The sequence below is a fragment of the Bufo gargarizans genome, unplaced genomic scaffold (assembly GCF_014858855.1).
Source record: "Bufo gargarizans isolate SCDJY-AF-19 unplaced genomic scaffold, ASM1485885v1 original_scaffold_986_pilon, whole genome shotgun sequence".
Classification (NCBI taxonomy): domain Eukaryota; kingdom Metazoa; phylum Chordata; class Amphibia; order Anura; family Bufonidae; genus Bufo; species Bufo gargarizans.
In genome coordinates this window covers 123,077-142,293 of record NW_025334784.1, presented here as the reverse complement: position 1 = coordinate 142,293, position 19,217 = coordinate 123,077, and the positions used below count along the sequence as shown (strand labels likewise).

Below are 19,217 nucleotides of genomic sequence, written 5' to 3'. Positions count from 1 at the left end.
GACCATTTCAGGTGACCACCTCTGGAAGCTCATCAAGAGAATGCCAAGAGTGTGCAAAGCAGTAATCAAAACAAAAGGTGGCTACTGTGAAGAACCTGGAATATGACATATTTTCAGTTGTTTCACACTTTTTTGTTATGTATATAATTCCACATGTGATAATTCATAGTTTTGATGCCTTCAGTGTGAATCTACAATTGTCATAGTCATGAAAATAAAGAAAACTCTTTGAATGAGAAGAAAGTGCGTCCAAACTTTTGGTCTGTGATAGATTAGAGATATATTAGAAATATATAGAAAATATATTAGATTCTGCTCAGCTCCCCCTGCTCTATAACACACTGCCTGCAGATTACACGGTGACAGGTTCTCTGTATATATAATCTGCTCAGCTCCTCCTGCTCTATAACACACTGCCTGCAGATTACACGGTGACAGGTTCTCTGTATATATAATCTGCTCAGCTCCTCCTGCTCTATAACACGCTGCCTGCAGATTACACGGTGACAGGTTCTCTGTATATATAATCTGCTCAGCTCCTCCTGCTCTATAACACGCTGCCTGCAGATTACACGGTGACAGGTTCTCTGTATATATAATCTGCTCAGCTCCTCCTGCTCTATAACACGCTGCCTGCAGATTACACGGTGACAGGTTCTCTGTATATATAATCTGCTCAGCTCCTCCTGCACTATAACACGCTGCCTGCAGATTACACGGTGACAGGTTCTCTGTATATATAATCTGCTCAGCTCCTCCTGCTCTATAACACGCTGCCTGCAGATTACACGGTGACAGGTTCTCTGTATATATAATCTGCTCAGCTCCTCCTGCTCTATAACACACTGCCTACAGATTACACGGTGACAGGTTCTCTGTATATATAATCTGCTCAGCTCCTCCTGCTCTATAACACGCTGCCTGCAGATTACATGGTGACAGGTTCTCTGTATATAATCTGCTCAGCTCCTCCTGCTCTATAACACGCTGTCTGCAGATTACATGGTGACAGGTTCTCTGTATATATAATCTGCTCAGCTCCTCCTGCTCTATAACACGCTGTCTGCAGATTACACGGTGACAGGTTCTCTGTATATATAATCTGCTCAGCTCCTCCTGCTCTATAACACACTGCCTGCAGATTACACGGTGACAGGTTCTCTGTATATAATCTGCTCAGCTCCTCCTGCTCTATAACACGCTGTCTGCAGATTACACGGTGACAGGTTCTCTGTATATATAATCTGCTCAGCTCCTCCTGCTCTATAACACACTGCCTGCAGATTACACGGTGACAGGTTCTCTGTATATATAATCTGCTCAGCTCCTCCTGCTCTATAACACGCTGCCTGCAGATTACACGGTGACAGGTTCTCTGTATATATAATCTGCTCAGCTCCTCCTGCTCTATAACACGCTGCCTGCAGATTACACGGTGACAGGTTCTCTGTATATATAATCTGCTCAGCTCCTCCTGCACTATAACACGCTGCCTGCAGATTACACGGTGACAGGTTCTCTGTATATATAATCTGCTCAGCTCCTCCTGCTCTATAACACGCTGCCTGCAGATTACACGGTGACAGGTTCTCTGTATATATAATCTGCTCAGCTCCTCCTGCTCTATAACACACTGCCTACAGATTACACGGTGACAGGTTCTCTGTATATATAATCTGCTCAGCTCCTCCTGCTCTATAACACGCTGCCTGCAGATTACATGGTGACAGGTTCTCTGTATATAATCTGCTCAGCTCCTCCTGCTCTATAACACGCTGTCTGCAGATTACATGGTGACAGGTTCTCTGTATATATAATCTGCTCAGCTCCTCCTGCTCTATAACACGCTGCCTGCAGATTACACGGTGACAGGTTCTCTGTATATATAATCTGCTCAGCTCCTCCTGCTCTATAACACACTGCCTGCAGATTACATGGTGACAGGTTCTCTGTATATATAATCTGCTCAGCTCCTCCTGCTCTATAACACGCTGCCTGCAGATTACACGGTGACAGGTTCTCTGTATATATAATCTGCTCAGCTCCTCCTGCTCTATAACACGCTGCCTGCAGATTACATGGTGACAGGTTCTCTGTATATATAATCTGCTCAGCTCCTCCTGCTCTATAACACGCTGCCTGCAGATTACATGGTGACAGGTTCTCTGTATATATAATCTGCTCAGCTCCTCCTGCTCTATAACACGCTGCCTTTAATAGCCGGACACCAGGAAAGCTTGGAGTTAATGCAGCAGAAGGCTCTGGAAAGACCCCGAGTCCCTCCCTCGGTTCGGAGGAGACGCTGCGCAGGACTCGTTTTCCCGACACCCGGCCCACAGCTGCTGCTCACATCACGTCAGCCCCACACTCCCAGCCTCGTACGAGCCGTGTCAGAGCCAAACATCTGGAACACGCCATCATATCTGTATCCTCATGTACGAGGGGCTCCAGGAGGCCCAGTACCTCACCACTGACAACACAAGCCATGTGGAGGAGAGCTGCGAGCCTCTGACAACCTACCGCCACACTATGGGATCATGTGAAGACCTGACAACCGCAGCATGTAAAACAGTCAAACAGCTGCATGGACGCTACACTACACTCCCCCCGCAGCCACGATGCCATCGTCAGAGCTCCCCATCTACTGCAAGCGCGGGCAGTGAGCGGGCACTTACCAGGCCGGCAGTCAGAGATGGCGCAGACTGGCCCAGCGACTGATTCCTCATCCGGACCAGGTTGGACGACTCTCCTGGTGGCTGCCATGTTAGCTGACCCACGCCACCCTGCACACTGCTGGACAGCGGGAGCAGCTGTTTACCTAGTGGAGAAGAAGAAAGCACTGAAACCCAGAGGGTGTAACGAGGCGCCCAGGAGGCACTAATAACTGGTAGCAGGGAGGGTGCAGAGGTAACGAGGCGCCCAGGAGGCACTAATAACTGGTAGCAGGGAGGGTGCAGAGGTAACGAAGCGCCCAGGAGGCACTAATAACTAATAGCAGGGAGGGTGCAGAGGTAACGAGGCGCCCAGGAGGCACTAATAACTGGTAGCAGGGAGGGTGCAGAGGTAACGAGGCGCCCAGGAGGCACTAATAACTGGTAGCAGGGAGGGTGCAGAGGTAACGAGGCGCCCAGGAGGCACTAATAACTGGTAGCAGAGAGGGTGCAGAGGTAACGAGGCAACCAGGAGGCACTAACTGGTAGCAGGGAGGGTGCAGAGGTAACGAGGCAACCAGGAGGCACTAATAACTGGTAGCAGGGAGGGGGCAGAGGTAACGAGGCGACCAGGAGGCACTAATAACTGGTAGCAGGGAGGGTGCAGAGGTAACGAGGCAACCAGGAGGCACTAATAACTGGTAGCAGGGAGGGGGCAGAGGTAACGAGGCGACCAGGAGGCACTAATAACTGGTAGCAGAGAGGGTGCAGAGGTAACGAGGCAACCAGGAGGCACTAATAACTGGTAGCAGGGATGGTGCAGAGGTAACGAGGCGACCAGGAGGCACTAATAACTGGTAGCAGGGAGGGTGCAGAGGTAACGAGGCGACCAGGAGGCACTAATAACTGGTAGCAGGGAGGGGGCAGAGGTAACGAGGCACCCAGGAGGCACTAATAACTGGACACTGGGGAAGGTGCAGAGGTAACAAGGCGACCAGGAGGCACTAATAACTGGACAGTGTGGAAGGTGCAGAGGTAACGAGGCAACCAGGAGGCACTAATAACTGGACAGTGGGGAGGGTGCTGAGGTAACGAGGCGACCAGGAGGCACTAATAACTGGACAGTGGGGAGGGTGCTGAGGTAACGAGGCGACCAGGAGGCACTAATAACTGGACAGTGGGGAGGGTGTGGAGGTAACGAGGCGACCAGGAGGCACTAATAACTGGACAGTGGGGAGGGTGCTGAGGTAACGAGGCGACCAGGAGGCACTAATAACTGGACAGTGGGGAGGGTGTGGAGGTAACGAGGCGACCAGGAGGCACTAATAACTGGACAGTGGGGAGGGTGTGGAGGTACTGAGGCGACCAGGAGGCACTAATAACTGGTAGCAGGGAGGGTGCAGAAGGTAACGAGCACACACTGAAATAATGCAGCGCACCAGGTTTGCAGTAACACAGTTAGGGCTCATGCACTTTACCATGCCGTTTTTCGGGGTCCACAAATTGCAAATCTGCAAAAAAACGGATGCCGTCCGCGTGCCTTCCGCAATTTGCGGAACGGAACAGGAGGTCCATTATAGATATGCCTAGGACAGGTCTCATAATTTTTACGGGGTCACAGAACGGAGCAACGGATGCGAAAAGCACACCAAACGCTGTCTGCATCTTTTGCGGACCCATTGAAATGAATGGCTCCGATCAAAATATGTTCCGTGTACGGAACGCAAAAAATGTCAGTGTGCATGAGCCCTTAAGGTGCAAACACCGTACGATCCTAAGAATGCGGAATAAAACGGAAGCAGCGGTGGTAACAGTTTTCTGGCCTCTGCCCCCGACAGACGGGCAGAGGGTGCAGCAAAGGAGAGGCGAGACTGCTGGGGGTAACCATGGCGACACTGCAGCCGGAGAAGCCCGACACAAGGCAGCACTGGATGAAAAACATGGCTGCAAATGTCTACACACCCTTTAAGAGGATCTCCAGACTTTTATCACTGTATAAGGCCTCATGCACACGACGGTTCCGTTGTTCCATGATCCGTTTCCGTGCGTCTTCCTTTATTTTTGGAGGATCACCAGACATAAAGTTAAGTATAAAAATAAGAGTCTAAGACAGGATTGCCATGCACATGATAGGAATAAAACGGACGCGGATGACAATCTTGTGTGCCTCCGCATTTTTTAGCGGTCCCATTGACTTGAATGGGTCCGCGAACCGTTTTCCGTGAAAATAATAGGACAGGTTCTATTTTTTTGATGGACTGGAACCACGGATGCTGATGTCCAACGGTGCATTAGCCGAGTTTTCAACGGACCCATTGAAAATCAAAGGGCCCGCAGAAAATGCAGAAAAACGGCACAACGGACACGGAATAAAACAACGGTCGTGTGCATGAGGCCTAACACGTACACCAACTGACCTCTGCCTCTTGTCAATGAATGGAAAATCTGCCCTGGCCAAACACTTCTCACAGCTGAGGGTTTGTTACAGTGTATCAGCGCAGGTGGTTGGTGCCTGGCGTCCACGGAGGATTGCCTAGGCTGGATACAACTGTGACAAACCCTCAGCTGTTTCAGCAGAACAAGGTCCGGACAAGTTTCCAACCTCTCGATGAAGGAGGAAGAAATAAAAGCGACGAGAGGACGCTGCAGGAGGAAGGAGAGGGCCCTGGAGTGACCCGCAGGGACATGGACTCTCATCATCCCCATCACTCACCTGCTAGTGCAGAGGTCAGGCTTCCGCGCCGCAGCTTGCAGTCGTCCTGGCTCAGCTGGCGGTGCAGCTTCACTTTGCCCGTGGAGGAGAAGAGATCGGGGTTACTCAGTTTTCTGAAGAGCAGAGAAGCCGGCGGAGGGGCCACATCCTGAAAAACAAGCACACGGGGGCTTATTACACAACAGGCGCAAAATTCACCGCGTGTGCCAGACACGTTCTACACCGGGAACACAAAAGGGTCGTAAAACAACCAAAACTGAGAACTGACGCCATTCGCCAGCAAATTCCGGGGTACGGACGCCAGGAGGTGGCAGGGGTTGTGTTCTCAAACACAAAGGATTTGAGTAAATCTGTGCTCCCTTAGGGTCCATTCACACGTCCGTGTGCGTTTTACGAATCCGCAAAACACGGACACCGGCAATGTGCGTTCCGCATTTTGCAGACAGCACTCATAGAAAATGCCTTTTCTTGTCCGCAATTGCCGACAGGAATAGGACATGTTCCATTCTTTTCGGGAACGGAATGGCGGATCCAGAAGTGCAGATCCGGACAGAACATTCCGGCCCCATTGAAAATTAATGGGTCAACTCCCATTCTGCAAAATTGTGGAATGGATGCAGACCCGTTCTGCGGACCGTGAATGAACTCTGACGACCTGTGTGGACACGTGGCAATGCAGTGCTGGACGTGGCATCACCCCGGCCCCCGGACTATCCTCTGCTCACCAGCATATCATCTGTATACAGGGAGAGAACGGCTGACCCCCCGGGAGATGCCATCACCCCGGCCCCCGGACTATCCTCTGCTCACCAGCATATCATCTGTATACAGGGAGAGAACGGCTGACCGCCCGGGAGATGCCATCACCCCGGCCCCCGGACTATCCTCTGCTCACCAGCATATCATCTGTATACAGGGAGAGAACGGCTGACCCCCCCCCGGGAGATGCCATCACCCCGGCCCCCGGACTAACCTCTGCTCACCAGCATATCATCTGTATACAGGGAGAGAACGGCTGACCCCCCCGGAGGTGCCATCACCCCGGCCCCCGGACTATCCTCCGCTCACCAGCATATCATCTGTATACAGGGAGAGAACGGCTGACCCCCCGGGAGGTGCCATCACCCCGACCCCCGGACTAACCTCTGCTCACCAGCATATCATCTGTATACAGGGAGAGAACGGCTGACCCCCCTGGAGGTGCCATCACCCCGGCCCCGGGACTATCCTCTGCTCACCAGCATATCATCTGTATACAGGGAGAGAACGGCTGACCCCCCAGGAGGTGCCATCACCCCGGCCCCCGGACTATCCTCTGCTCACCAGCATATCATCTGTATACAGGGAGAGAACGTCTGACCCCCCGGGAGATGCCATCACCCCGGCCCCCGGACTATCCTCTGCTCACCAGCATATCATCTGTATACAGGGAGAGAACGGCTGACCCCCCGGGAGGTGCCATCACCCCGGCCAGCGGACTATCCTCCGCTCACCAGCATATCATCTGTATACAGGGAGAGAACGGCTGACCCCCCGGGAGGTGCCATCACCCCGGCCAGCGGACTATCCTCTGCTCACCAGCATATCATCTGTATACAGGGAGAGAACAGCTGACCCCCCGGGAGGTGCCATCACCCCGACCCCCGGACTATCCTCTGCTCACCAGCATATCATCTGTATACAGGGAGAGAACGGCTGACCCCCCGGGAGGTGCCATCACCCCGGCCCCCGGACTATCCTCTGCTCACCAGCATATCATCTGTATACAGGGAGAGAACAGCTGACCCCCCGGGAGGTGCCATCACCCCGGCCCCCAGACTAACCTCTGCTCACCAGCATATCATCTGTATACAGGGAGAGAACGGCTGACCCCCCGGGAGGTGCCATCACCCCGGCCCCCGGACTATCCTCTGCTCACCAGCATATCATCTGTATACAGGGAGAGAACGGCTGACCCCCCGGGAGGTGCCATCACCCCGGCCAGCGGACTATCCTCTGCTCACCAGCATATCATCTGTATACAGGGAGAGAACGGCTGACCCCCCGGGAGGTGCCATCACCCCGGCCAGTGGACTATCCTCCGCTCACCAGCATATCATCTGTATACAGGGAGAGAACGGCTGACCCCCCGGGAGGTGCCATCACCCCGGCCAGCGGACTATCCTCTGCTCACCAGCATATCATCTGTATACAGGGAGAGAACAGCTGACCCCCCGGGAGGTGCTATCACCCCGGCCCCCGGACTATCCTCCGCTCACCAGCATATCATCTGTATACAGGGAGAGAACGGCTGACCCCCCCGGGAGGTGCCATCACCCCGGCCAGCGGACTATCCTCTGCTCACCAGCATATCATCTGTATACAGGGAGAGAACAGCTGACCCCCCGGGAGGTGCCATCACCCCGACCCCCGGACTAACCTCTGCTCACCAGCATATCATCTGTATACAGGGAGAGAACGGCTGACCCCCCGGGAGGTGCCATCACCCCGGCCCCCGGACTATCCTCCGCTCACCAGCATATCATCTGTATACAGGGAGAGAACGGCTGACCCCCCGGGAGGTGCCATCACCCCGACCCCCGGACTATCCTCTGCTCACCAGCATATCATCTGTATACAGGGAGAGAACGGCTGACCCCCCGGGAGGTGCCATCACCCCGGCCAGCGGACTATCCTCCGCTCACCAGCATATCATCTGTATACAGGGAGAGAACGGCTGACCCCCCGGGAGGTGCTATCACCCCGGCCCCCGGACTATCCTCCGCTCACCAGCATATCATCTGTATACAGGGAGAGAATGGCTGACCCCCCGGGAGGTGCCATCACCCCGGCCAGCGGACTATCCTCCGCTCACCAGCATATCATCTGTATACAGGGAGAGAACGGCTGACCCCCCGGGAGGTGCTATCACCCCGGCCCCCGGACTATCCTCCGCTCACCAGCATATCATCTGTATACAGGGAGAGAACGGCTGACCCCCCGGGAGGTGCCATCACCCCGGCCACAGACATGACAGGCACCGGACTACCCCCCCCCCCCCCCCCCCCCGCGAGGTCTGTCCAACCCTTACACCACCCAATGCCAGACAGCTGCACCAACTACACCTGCCAATGCCCAATAAATTAACCCTAACTGCCCCTCCTGCCCAGAACTGCCTGGTCTCTTGCACTTTCAATCTTCCGGAGAGATGGGGTCGTGGTGCATTAGGTGCCGTGCTCCCGGACCGCTCACCTGTAGGGAGCAGAACCATAAACAGGGGGCAGGACCTGGGAAATACCCCCATCAACAGCTCCCTAAATAGGTTCTCGGAGGCGCCGTCTGCCAACATGGAAATAACGAGGTCTAAATGTCGGCTTATAGTATAATTTGGCGCCTTTCATGTTGTAATCTCTTAATACCCCACAACCGCCAGACACCCATCACTAAAACAAGCCACACGTGGCTGCAGGGCGTGGAGCATGGTAATATACTTCTCCACCCTCCGCAGGGAAAAAAATCCCAGTAACTAAAGTGTCACCGAAATATCACAGCAGGTAAAAGCTGAAGCAGAGCAAACATCTGAGCGTCGTTGGGGGGGCACAACCTAACACAGAGGCCACGTCACCCATGACATGGTGGTGACATCAGGACCAGGGAGCACCCCACCCATGACAGTGGCCACGTCTACACTAGCGAGCACCCCACACAACGAGGCCACATCTACAGTATAGCGTGGAGCACCCCACCCATGACACAGAGGCCACATCAGTACCAGAGAGCACCCCCCATTACACAGCGCCAACTTAGTAGTGGGGAGCACCCCACCCATGACACCGTGGCCACGTCTACACTAGCGAGCACCCCACACAACGAGGCCACATCTACAGTATAGCGTGGAGCACCCCACCCATGACACAGAGGCCACATCAGTACCAGAGAGCACCCCCCATTACACAGCGCCAACTTAGTAGTGGGGAGCACCCCACCCATGACACCGTGGCCACGTCTACACTAGCGAGCACCCCACACAACGAGGCCACATCTACAGTATAGCGTGGAGCACCCCACCCATGACACAGAGGCCACATCAGTACCAGAGAGCACCCCCCATTACACAGCGCCAACTTAGTAGTGGGGAGCACCCCACCCATGACACCGTGGCCACGTCTACAATAGCGAGCACCCCAGACAAGGCCACATCTACAGTATAGCGTGGAGCACCCCACCCATGACACAGAGGCCACATCAGTACCAGAGAGCACCCCCCATTACACAGCGCCAACTTAGTAGTGGGGAGCACCCCACCCATGACACCGTGGCCACGTCTACAATAGCGAGCACCCCAGACAAGGCCACATCTACAGTATAGCGTGGAGCACCCCACCCATGACACAGAGGCCACATCAGTACCAGAGAGCACCCCCCCATTACACAGCGCCAACTTAGTAGTGGGGAGCACCCCACCCATGACACCGTGGCCACGTCTACAATAGCGAGCACCCCAGACAAGGCCACATCTACAGTATAGCTGGAGCACCCCACCCATTGCACAGTACTAAGTTAGGCTGAATTCACACGTCCGTGGAACACTGTCCGCGAGATACCGGACTGGCATCCTGAGGGCACGGCGTCGTCATTGGTTGCTATGACGCCATGCGCTATGTGCCGCCGCAGAACAGCAACACACACACTTATGATCTATGCGAGTGTATTACTGTACTGCGGCACAAAACGCACGGCATCAGAGCAACCAACGACGCCGTGAGCTCAGGATGCCAGTCCGGTATCTCACGGACCGCGTTCCACGGATGTGTGACTTCACCCATGACACAGAGGTCACATCGACCTCAAGGAAACCAGAAGGATAAGCGGCTAGAAAGAGGAAGTAGTGGAGAAAAGCGGCAGCAGAATCTTCCCACCCCCTGCAGCTCATATGAGCCCAGGAGACTGCACTCCTCTGACCCCAGTATAAACCCTTAACCATTTCCTGCCCTGAGCAGCTGCGCTATAAGGAGCGGACGTGCTGGGTATTTTCCTTTCCACTCCCTGCTCCATCAGTGTAAACTAGAACTGCTCATCCTGTGCCTCCTGGTTCATGACTAAGATGCCAGAACTAAGGTGAACACAGGCACAAGGGCTAACAATGCTGCGTCCACTCAGCTGGGGTCCGAGGACACCGGTAACGGAAGCCGCTAGTGACCCAGGTAGACCACGTCTGGTTAGTGCCATAAACGTGACACGAGGCTACGGACCGCAGGAAGAATTTTTAGGACGATAGGCGGATGATCAGTAAAGTCGCTGTTAACGCTTCTGCCATATAACAGGGCGGCCATACTGCTCTCCTCCCGCAGCCTCCTATGAAGGTGACCCACATCTGTACCGTGGAATTTTCCGTTCTGGTGTTTACCGGCAGATGCGATGAGGTCAATGACACACGTTCCAGAGTCCACGTGTTGAAAGGACAAAAAGTGAAAGCAAACAAAGCCAGCGGCCCACCGGGCGACCGCAGACAGCCCAAGTGACCCACCTGAAGGAAACGTGGCCTTGTGCAACATATAAAACAACCCCTTCGTGTCTGGTAAATAAGTGCTCCAGGTGCCAAACCCGGTGCCCCCCTGCACTGACAGCCCCTCCGACAGGGAGCTGGTCGCACAGGACAGAGCGGCACCGACCCCAGAGCATGACCATTCACTGACAGATGCAGTTCTAGGCCGCATGCCCCTTGAAGGACATGTGACACGGCCCTATATCAGAAAAATGCAGGCGGAGTCCTGGCCACGAGGCGCAGGCAAACATGGCGGCCTACAGCGGCCTCCCGCAAACAGCAATAATGGATTATTATCGAAAAACGTGCCTACTAAAAAGATCCGGACACAGGCGGCGGAATCACCGACCAGGCGCGAATCTGAACAGTGTGACCTATACCGCCGGCACCACTTCCCGTCATACACAGATGAAGACTACAACCAGCCGCGGACCGTCCTGTGATGGAGAAGCCTGCCACCCGGAGCAGGGGGCCCGGACATCCGCGCGCACCCCACTACTCCCCTCAGCGACCCCCCACTACTCCCCCCTGCGACCCCCGCGCACCCCACTACGATGGTGAATAAACCTGCAGTGATCAGAAGGTTGGCCACAGACGCCACGTCTCATAATGGCGCAGCCGTGACCAATCTGCAATCTTGTTTTTTTTATTGGTCGTTACACAGAAGCATTTCATTGCTCTGTCTGAGGTGGCGCTATAACGATGAAGAGTATGGTGGCTGCCAGTAACACATGGGCAACAATATGGCCGCTCTCATCCAAATCCAGCACTTTAACAATGACTAGCAGCGCCAGAGAAAACGTCAAAGATTCTCCGAGATTTTATAAACCGCACAAAGTACGAAATACCAACCCTGCACAGTGACTGGAGGGAGAGGGGGGGGGGGGGGGGGGGGCTGTGTCTATGGGTATAATAATACAGATGAGTGTCAGCTCCTGGGTCTATGGGTATAATAATACAGGTGAGTGTCAGCTCCTGGGTCTATGGGTATAATAATACAGATGAGTGTCAGCTCCTGGGTCTATGGGTATAATAATACAGGTGAGTGTCAGCTCCTGTGTCTACGGGTATAATAATACAGGTGAGTGTCAGCTCCTGGGTCTATGGGTATAATAATACAGGTGAGTGTCAGCTCCTGGGTCTATGGGTATAATAATACAGGTGAGTGTCAGCTCCTGGGTCTATGGGTATAATAATACAGGTGAGTGTCAGCTCCTGGGTCTATAGGTATAATAATACAGGCGAGTGTCAGCTCCTGGGTCTAGGGGTATAATAATACAGGTGAGTGTCAGCTCCTGGGGTCCTGGGTATAATAATACAGGTGAGTGTCAGCTCCTGGGGTCCTGGGTATAATAATACAGGTGAGTGTCAGCTCCTGGGTCTATGGGTATAATACAGGTGAGTGTCAGCTCCTGGGGTCCTGGGTATAATAATACAGGCGAGTGTCAGCTCCTGGGTCTATGGGTATAATAATACAGGTGAGTGTCAGCTCCTGGGGTCCTGGGTATAATAATACAGGTGAGTGTCAGCTCCTGGGGTCCTGGGTATAATAATACAGGTGAGTGTCAGCTCCTGGGGTCCTGGGTATAATAATACAGGTGAGTGTCAGCTCCTGGGGTCCTGGGTATAATAATACAGGTGAGTGTCAGGTCCTGGGTCTATGGGTATAATAATACAGGTGAGTGTCAGCTCCTGGGTCTATGGGTATAATAATACAGGCGAGTGTCAGCTCCTGGGTCTATGGGTATAATAATACAGGTGAGTGTCAGCTCCTGGGTCTATGGGTATAATAATACAGGTGAGTGTCAGCTCCTGGGTCTATGGGTATAATAATACAGGCGAGTGTCAGCTCCTGGGTCTATGGGTATAATAATACAGGCGAGTGTCAGCTCCTGGGTCTATGGGTATAATAATACAGGTGAGTGTCAGCTCCTGGGTCTATGGGTATAATAATACAGGTGAGTGTCAGCTCCTGGGTCTATGGGTATAATAATACAGGTGAGTGTCAGCTCCTGGGTCTATGGGTATAATAATACAGGTGAGTGTCAGCTCCTGGGTCTATGGGTATAATAATACAGGTGAGTGTCAGCTCCTGGGTCTATGGGTATAATAATACAGGTGAGTGTCAGCTCCTGGGTCTATAGGTATAATAATACAGGTGAGTGTCAGCTCCTGGGTCCTGGGTATAATAATACAGGTGAGTGTCAGCTCCTGGGGTCCTGGGTATAATAATACAGGTGAGTGTCAGCTCCTGGGTCTATGGGTATAATAATACAGGCGAGTGTCAGCTCCTGGGTCTATGGGTATAATAATACAGGTGAGTGTCAGCTCCTGGGTCTATGGGTATAATAATACAGGTGAGTGTCAGCTCCTGGGTCTATGGGTATAATAATACAGGCGAGTGTCAGCTCCTGGGTCTATGGGTATAATAATACAGGCGAGTGTCAGCTCCTGGGTCTATGGGTATAATAATACAGGTGAGTGTCAGCTCCTGGGTCTATGGGTATAATAATACAGGTGAGTGTCAGCTCCTGGGTCTATGGGTATAATAATACAGGTGAGTGTCAGCTCCTGGGTCTATGGGTATAATAATACAGGTGAGTGTCAGCTCCTGGGTCTATGGGTATAATAATACAGGTGAGTGTCAGCTCCTGGGTCTATGGGTATAATAATACAGGTGAGTGTCAGCTCCTGGGTCTATAGGTATAATAATACAGGTGAGTGTCAGCTCCTGGGGTCCTGGGTATAATAATACAGGTGAGTGTCAGCTCCTGGGGTCCTGGGTATAATAATACAGGTGAGTGTCAGCTCCTGGGTCTATGGGTATAATAATACAGGTGAGTGTCAGCTCCTGGGTCTATAGGTATAATAATACAGGTGAGTGTCAGCTCCTGGGGTCCTGGGTATAATAATACAGGTGAGTGTCAGCTCCTGGGGTCCTGGGTATAATAATACAGGTGAGTGTCAGCTCCTGGGGTCCTGGGTATAATAATACAGGTGAGTGTCAGCTCCTGGGTCTATGGGTATAATAATACAGGTGAGTGTCAGCTCCTGGGTCTACGGGTATAATAATACAGGTGAGTGTCAGCTCCTGGGTCTATGGGTATAATAATACAGGTGAGTGTCAGCTCCTGGGTCTATGGGTATAATAATACAGGTGAGTGTCAGCTCCTGGGTCTATGGGTATAATAATACAGGTGAGTGTCAGCTCCTGGGGTCCTGGGTATAATAATACAGGTGAGTGTCAGCTCCTGGGTCTATGGGTATAATAATACAGGTGAGTGTCAGCTCCTGGGTCTATGGGTATAATAATACAGGTGAGTGTCAGCTCCTGGGTCTATGGGTATAATAATACAGGTGAGTGTCAGCTCCTGGGTCTATGGGTATAATAATACAGGTGAGTGTCAGCTCCTGGGTCTACGGGTATAATAATACAGGTGAGTGTCAGCTCCTGGGTCTATGGGTATAATAATACAGGTGAGTGTCAGCTTCTGGGTCTATGGGTATAATAATACAGGTGAGTGTCAGCTCCTGGGTCTATGGGTATAATAATACAGGTGAGTGTCAGCTCCTGGGTCTACGGGTATAATAATACAGGTGAGTGTCAGCTCCTGGGGTCCTGGGTATAATAATACAGGTGAGTGTCAGCTCCTGGGGTCCTGGGTATAATAATACAGGTGAGTGTCAGCTCCTGGGTCTATGGGTATAATAATACAGGTGAGTGTCAGCTCCTGGGGTCACTGCACTCTGGCAATGAGGACCCTGAGGAGGATAAAGGCGGGAGGGGAGGACAACTCCTGTCAGACTCGGGGTACACGCTGGGAGTTACCTGCTCTCTGGCGCCCGCTCTTTCCTCCGATCCCACGGTCCTCCGCCGCAGTGTTCGGTTCTCCTCCACGGTGCCAGGCCCGGCGCGGGGCTTCTCTTGGCTCCCCCGGGCTCTATTCATGGCTAGTAACGGGTGCGCGCTTCTCAGCCGGGGGCCACCATTTCTGTGCCAGGATTCTGAGCAATCAATCCGCCGCCCGCCAGCCGGAACTACATACAGCTCCTGTCAGACTGCTGCAGGGGCGGAGCCTCACAGCCTAGCAACAAGACTAAGTCGGCAGATACTGGCACGTATTGGCTGGTTTGTCTTGTCAATCACATCGATGTCGACCCCGCCCATGTCACGTATTATTAATGGGCAAAGCGGTGTCACGTGACTCGTCTTCCCTCAAGCTTCCCTGTGGGCAGCTGCTGGGCCCGACCTGGAAAGTCTGTCACTGTTAGCGTTGTTGCTATGGGCTATGGTTGACCCCGTTGCCATGGGCTACTGTTGACCCCCTTATGGTGCTCATGTACCCGTATAGATGGCAGGTGTGCCTTTACCTCATGTCCTGTGCCTGTTGCTCCACCAAGCCACATGCCCAATAGGAGACTGGATCCACCAAGCCACATGCCCAATAGGAGACTGGAACCACCAAGCCACATGCCCAATAGGAGACTGGAACCACCAAGCCACATGCCCAATAGGAGACTGGAACCACCAAGCCACATGCCCAATAGGAGACTGGAACCACCAAGCCACATGCCCAATAGGAGACTGGAACCACCAAGCCACATGCCAATAAGAGACTGGCACCACCAAGCCACATGCCCAATAGGAGACTGGAACCACCAAGCCACATGCCCAATAGGAGACTGGAACCACCAAGCCACATGCCCAATAGGAGACTGGAACCACCAAGCCACATGCCCAATAGGAGACTGGAACCACCAAGCCACATCCCCAATAGGAGACTGGAACCACCAAGCCACATGCCCAATAGGAGACTGGAACCACCAAGCCACATGCCCAATAGGAGACTGGAACCACCAAGCCACATGCCCAATAGGAGACTGGAACCACCAAGCCACATGCCAATAAGAGACTGGCACCACCAAGCCACATCCCCAATAGGAGACTGGAACCACCAAGCCACATGCCCAATAGGAGACTGGAACCACCAAGCCACATGCCCAATAGGAGACTGGAACCACCAAGCCACATGCCAATAAGAGACTGGCACCACCAAGCCACATCCCCAATAGGAGACTGGAGCCACCAAGCCACATGCCCAATAGGAGACTGGAACCACCAAGCCACATGCCCAATAGGAGACTGGAACCACCAAGTCACATGCCAATAAGAGACTGGCACCACCAAGCCACATGCCAATAGGAGACTGGCACCAGCAAGCCACATGCCCAATAGGAGACTGGAACCACCAAGCCACATGCCCAATAGGAGACTGGCACCACCAAGCCACATGCCCAATAGGAGACTGGAACCACCAAGCCACATGCCCAATAGGAGACTGGCACCACCAGGCCACATGCCCAATAGGAGACTGGTGCCAGTCGCCTTATGCTCCAGGGGGACTAGAACCATCAAGCCTATTGCCCCATGGGAGACTGTAAACTTTAAGCGTAATGCCGCATGGGAGACTAACCGCCAAGCCTCATGCCCAATGGGAGACTGGAACCACCAAGCCTAACGCCCCATGGGAAACTAGAACCACCAAGCCTGATGCCCAATGGTAGACTGTAAACATGAAGCATAAAGCCCTATAGGAGACTGTAACCATCACGAGTCATGCCCCATTGGTGTCTAACCACTAAGCGTAAATCCCAATGGGAGAAAGTAACCAACAAGCCTGATCTACCTAAGGAGATAGTAACCATCAAGCATAATGCCCAATGGGAGGGTGTAACCAGCCTTGCCAGATGGCCTATTGAAGACTGTAACCACAAGCCTCATGGCCTATGGTGGACTTTAACAACGAAGCCTGATGCCCCATGGGAGACTGTAACCACCAAGCCTGATGTCTAATTGTAGACTGTAACCACAAAGACAAATGCCCTATCGGAGACTGTAACCACCAAACCTGATGCCAATGGGAGACTGTGAACATCAAGCCTGATAGCCCATGGGAGAGTGTAACAAGCAAGCCTGATGCCCAATGGGAGACTTTAACAAACATATCTGATGACTTAATAGGCGACCGTAACCACCAAGCTTGATGCCCCATGGAAGACTGTAACCACCAAGCCTGATGCCTCTTGGGAAACCGTAACCACCAAGCGTAATACCCTATGGGCCACAGTAACCCCAAAGCCCGATTCCCCAAGGGAGACTGTAACCACAGCCCTTGATGCCACATGGGAGACTGTAAACACCAAGTCTCATGCCGAATGAGAGACTGTAACCACCAAACTTTATGACCTACATAACACTGTAACCATAAAGCCTTATGCCAAACATGGCACTGTAGCCACCAAGTCTGCTGTCACTGCCAGTTCTGTCAGAAGGTCTGGCAGACGTCCTTCGCTACCTCTTGCATAATGTTCTTTGTTTTGGTTTCACTTTCTCATCTCTTTTCCTTCTCCCAGGTGTCAACTATTTAGACTAATCCTCTTCCTTTATATTCCCTCCCATACTGCCTCACTTTGCGGTTTATATTACTTCCTGGATTTAGTGTTCACTGCTGGAGGCTGCTTCTGCTGTTTGTTAGGGTTAGTAAGACAAGTCCTTTCATGTATTGTGTTTCCTTGCTGATTTGATTCTAGGTGACCCTGACTCCCTCCGTATTAAGTGCAGGGAGCTGGTGGTCGTGTCCCCTCACTATTATAGGGTTTTCTGGTGTCACACAATCTTACGTACGTGGGCATACAATTGTCTACCTTTGAGACCCTTGTATGTGCTTAGCAGTCAGGGAGAGCTCTAGGGGTTTTATAGGGTTCACCTATATGCTCCTTAGTTTGGGATCAAGCCAGTCGGACGTTTATTCTTAACTTCAAGCTATCTGCAACATCATCCGTGACATAAACCGCCTTTACCGTCTTAAGCATGGATCCGGTTTCAGCCTTGATTGACCGCATGCAAGGTCTTTCACTGGAGGTAGCAGATCTCTGTAAAACTGTGTCTCAGTTTCAGGTGACCAGTTCTGCTTGCGTTCATGGAGTTTGCTCCGAGCCTGAGAAGTTTGTCTGCTTTAGAGAGGCTTGCAAACTCCATTTTCGCCTACTTCCCCCTTCCTCTGGTGATGAGGAGCAGAGGGTGGGGATCATCATCTCGCTGCTCAGGGATAACGCTCAGTCTTGGGCCTTTTCGCTGCCGGTGGGGGCACGGCCCCTCCGATCGGTGGATGCATTTTTTGTAGCACGGGTGCAGATATATGATGACCCGGATCGTATTGCTCTGGCTGAATCTAAATTTCATATTTTATGCCAGGGTAAACAGTCCGCAGAGATATATTGTTCTGAATTTCGGAGATGGGCAGCTGATACTGGATGGAACGATGCTGCACTCCGAAGTCAATTTTGCCATGGTCTTTCAGAGGGATTGAAAGATGCATTTGCTTTTCATGAGAGACCTACCTCCTTGGACTCTGCCATGTCTCGGGCCGTTCGTATTGACAGGCGTCTTAGAGAGAGAGGAGAGATCACTCCTTCCTGTCATATTCAGCCCAAGGACAGTGCGGCGGTCTCATTCAGTGCACAGGGGTCTCAGTCTCTCAATCCCCTCTGAGCAGGAGGCCATGCAGCTGGGTTTGCTTGCCTCTGATAGTAGATGATTCAGCTCTCAGAGGAGGGTTTGTTTCTGTTGTGGAGGTATAAATCATTTGGCAAATGTTTGCCCTTCTAGGAGATTCATGGAGTTTTCTGAGGGTAATAAAAAAAAGAAAAAAACCCTCTAAAAACTTTCCATTTGCTACTATTGGCAAGGTTGATGTGGAAATTGAAGCTTTTCCGTTGCTTGTAGTTCCCGTTTTTATCCTACCTGCCAGGGTGGCGCTAGACAGCAAGAACATTTTTTGTGAGATTTTTGTAGATAGTGGAGCAGCTATCAATCTCATTGATAATCAATTTGCGATAACTCATGGTTTCCAGGTGCGCACTTTGGAAAAGGATATTCCTGTTTTTGCTATTGATTCCGTTCCACTTTCTCAGAATCCATTAAAGGGCATAGTTCACAATATCAGTTTCATTGTGAGTGATACTTATGTTCAGGATGTGTCATGTTTCGTCCTTAGCAGTTTGCCTACTCCTCTAGTGTTGGGGCTACCCTGGCTCACTAAACATAACCCCACCATTGATTGGCAAGCAAGGCAAATAAATGGTTGGAGTGACTTTTGCAGAGAGAATTGCCTCACAACGTCTCTTTCAGAGGTTTCTACTAAGACTGTACCATCTTTTCTCTCAGAATTTTCGGATGTGTTTTCCGAGAGTGGTGTCCAGAAGTTTCCCTCTCTCCGGGAGTATGATTGCCCTATTAATCTCACCCCAGGCGCCAAGCTGCCTAAAT

At 52.2% G+C, this 19,217-nt stretch overlaps 1 protein-coding gene across 4 annotated transcripts in view; it reads right to left on the bottom strand.

Annotated features, from left to right (window-relative positions):
* Positions 1-14,948, bottom strand: part of LOC122924278 (microtubule-associated serine/threonine-protein kinase 2-like) — a 103,270-nt gene extending 88,322 nt beyond the window's left edge. For 3 of the 4 annotated variants that reach the window (XM_044275222.1, XM_044275223.1, XM_044275224.1), the window contains exons 1-3: positions 14,718-14,948; positions 5,365-5,512; positions 2,676-2,818 (exon numbers count right to left, since the gene is read on the bottom strand). In XM_044275222.1, the coding sequence (XP_044131157.1) occupies positions 2,676-2,818; positions 5,365-5,512; positions 14,718-14,837 (411 nt within the window). In that variant the 5' untranslated portion in view covers positions 14,838-14,948. The remainder of the gene's footprint in view (positions 1-2,675; positions 2,819-5,364; positions 5,513-14,717) is intronic. The other variant, XM_044275226.1, reaches the window with a different exon arrangement.
* Between the last annotated feature and the right edge of the window lie 4,269 nt (positions 14,949-19,217).